Source organism: Phaethon lepturus, unplaced genomic scaffold (assembly GCF_000687285.1).
Source record: "Phaethon lepturus isolate BGI_N335 unplaced genomic scaffold, ASM68728v1 scaffold25404, whole genome shotgun sequence".
NCBI lineage: Eukaryota > Metazoa > Chordata > Aves > Phaethontiformes > Phaethontidae > Phaethon > Phaethon lepturus.
In genome coordinates, this window is record NW_010535834.1 from 810 (window position 1) to 1,778 (window position 969).

The 969-nt window shown below is 65.0% G+C and overlaps 1 protein-coding gene across 1 annotated transcript in view; it reads left to right on the forward strand.

Annotated features, from left to right (window-relative positions):
• Positions 1 to 461: 461 nt before the first annotated feature.
• The window catches only part of MORN4 (MORN repeat containing 4), a 760-nt gene continuing 252 nt past the window's right edge, over positions 462 to 969 (forward strand). The window contains exons 1-3 of the mRNA XM_010285993.1: positions 462 to 528; positions 608 to 722; positions 807 to 937. Coding sequence (XP_010284295.1) covers positions 462 to 528; positions 608 to 722; positions 807 to 937 — 313 coding nt within the window. The remainder of the gene's footprint in view (positions 529 to 607; positions 723 to 806; positions 938 to 969) is intronic.

The window sequence follows — 969 nt, forward strand, 5'->3', positions numbered from 1 at the left end:
CTAAACCCTGCAGTGGGGTGGGCAGCAACCCAAACCTGTTGGCTGGGGTTTCAGAGGCAGGGCAGGGTGGCCGTGCTCCTGGGGTCACCTCCTCATCTACGGCGTGCCCCAGCAGAGCTGTTCCTGGGGCAGACATGTGCCTCTCTGCGAGCCGAGGGGATGCGAGGGCTCTGGGCAAGCCCGGCTGCTCCCCACGCCCAGCAGCTGCCTTCCGTGCCTCTCCCTGCCAGCTCTTGCCCTGCACTGCTGGAGGCTGTCACCATGACCCTCACCAAAGGCTCCTTCACCTACTCCAATGGGGAGGAGTACCGCGGCGAGTGGAAGGAAGGTGAGATGGGGCGGGAGGGGACGGTGCTGCCTGCACTGGAGGCCAAGCAAGCCCGGCTGCTCCCCACGCCCAGCAGCTGCCTTCCGTGCCTCTCCCTGCCAGCTCTTGCCCTGCACTGCTGGAGGCTGTCACCATGACCCTCACCAAAGGCTCCTTCACCTACTCCAATGGGGAGGAGTACCGCGGCGAGTGGAAGGAAGGTGAGATGGGGCGGGAGGGGACGGTGCTGCCTGCACTGGAGGCCAAGCTCACCATGACACCTTTTCCGTCCTCGCTTAGGTCGCAGGCACGGCGTTGGGCAGCTGACGTTTGCCGATGGCACCACTTATGTGGGGCACTTTGAGAACGGGCTCTTCCACGGCTGCGGCGTGCTCACCTTCTCCGACGGCTCCAGGTGAGCCTGACATTCCTGTGTACTCCCCTGGGTCCGCGCAGCATACGGGGGGGGGCTGCTGCCTCAGGAGCTGCTCCCGCACAGGTACGAGGGGGAGTTTGTGCAGGGCAAGTTCAACGGCGTTGGTGTCTTCACCCGTTGTGACAACATGACCTTTGAGGGCGAGTTCAAAGGCGGGCGCGTGTATGGCTTCGGGGAGTGCTCGGCAGCACGGTGTGGCAGGGCCACACCCGTGGACACCCCCGCC